Source organism: Egretta garzetta, unplaced genomic scaffold, assembly GCF_000687185.1.
Source record: "Egretta garzetta isolate BGI_Z169 unplaced genomic scaffold, ASM68718v1 scaffold598, whole genome shotgun sequence".
Classification (NCBI taxonomy): Eukaryota; Metazoa; Chordata; class Aves; order Pelecaniformes; family Ardeidae; genus Egretta; species Egretta garzetta.
In genome coordinates this window covers 3,556,429-3,557,513 of record NW_009260621.1, presented here as the reverse complement: position 1 = coordinate 3,557,513, position 1,085 = coordinate 3,556,429, and the positions used below count along the sequence as shown (strand labels likewise).

Below are 1,085 nucleotides of genomic sequence, written 5' to 3'. Positions count from 1 at the left end.
GCCGGCGCCTCAGACTAAAGCCGAGCCCCACGGTGCCAGCGATGCGCCTGCTGCCCAAGTGCTCCACCGCCCATCTGGGTCCCAAACCCAGGGAGGATCATCAGGGGTTCCTGCTAATTGGTCTTTTGTGGGAGAGGAAAGAGACTGTAAGAGAGGAGACATCGGGTCATCTGACAGTCCAAAGCACGGGGGGAGATGTTTAGCAACGCCCCTGGGTGCTCTTTTAGGGTGGTATCAAGAAAGCAAAGCAGCTGCAGGAGAAGGGGCAGGTGTTCAGACAGAAGCAGTGGGACCGCCCGCGGGGAATGCCTCGCACAGCCCTGCCGCATTGCTACTTGATTAACTCCTGATAAAACTCCGACCGCACAAATCTGGGCAGAGAATCTTTCTCCATCAGGGCAAAGATCCTCTTCTGGGCCATGTCAAAGCTGCTTGGTGACGGCTCCACCAGGTTCTTCATGGTCATGGCCTTGGTGAAGTGGTCGATGTTTACCTGTGACAGGAGTGTAAGAGGGATGGGGACCCTGCCTTTGCGAGGGGTGGGTGATGGCATCTCCCCTCGCCTGCTTTGTCCCACCAACAGCCATGCAGAGGGGAGGGACTGAACAGGTTCATTTATCTGTGGGAATTATTGGTGGCAAATCTGTAATGAAGGACGAAATCTACCCTGCAGCAAAGGTAGCTCTGGGGTGAGGGCTATGGTAGATCGCCATCCCTTATGGTTAATGTAAGCCCTCTGTGGGGAGAAGGGGACAGGCGCGTGCTGGAGGGGTGTGTGAACAGGCACACTGGGGCTGCGAGGGGTGGGCGTGCAGCCCATGGGGCTAGAGCTGCCAAGGGTACAGCCCTTTGAGCCTCTCAGCCATGCTATGGGGTGCCCTGCAGCCATTGCTCTCCTTTGGGATGGAGGCCACCTGGCCAACAACCTCATCCCACCCGGCACTGTCTCCTGCCCCACAGCCACTGACCTCTTTGGGCGCCTCAGTCTGGATGAACTCCTCATAGATCTTCTTGGCCTTTTCCGCCATCTTCATGGGGGACTTGGTTTTCTTGTAGTCCTCACAGGCCACCCAAAACTCGGCATT

General features: G+C 57.0%; 1 protein-coding gene across 1 annotated transcript in view; it reads right to left on the bottom strand.

Annotated features, from left to right (window-relative positions):
* Positions 1 to 331: 331 nt before the first annotated feature.
* The window catches only part of RGS5 (regulator of G protein signaling 5), a 14,972-nt gene continuing 14,218 nt past the window's right edge, over positions 332 to 1,085 (bottom strand). The window contains 2 exon segments of the mRNA XM_009645385.1: positions 332 to 493; positions 969 to 1,085. The exon segment at positions 969 to 1,085 is cut by the window's right edge and continues 14 nt beyond it. Coding sequence (XP_009643680.1) covers positions 332 to 493; positions 969 to 1,085 — 279 coding nt within the window.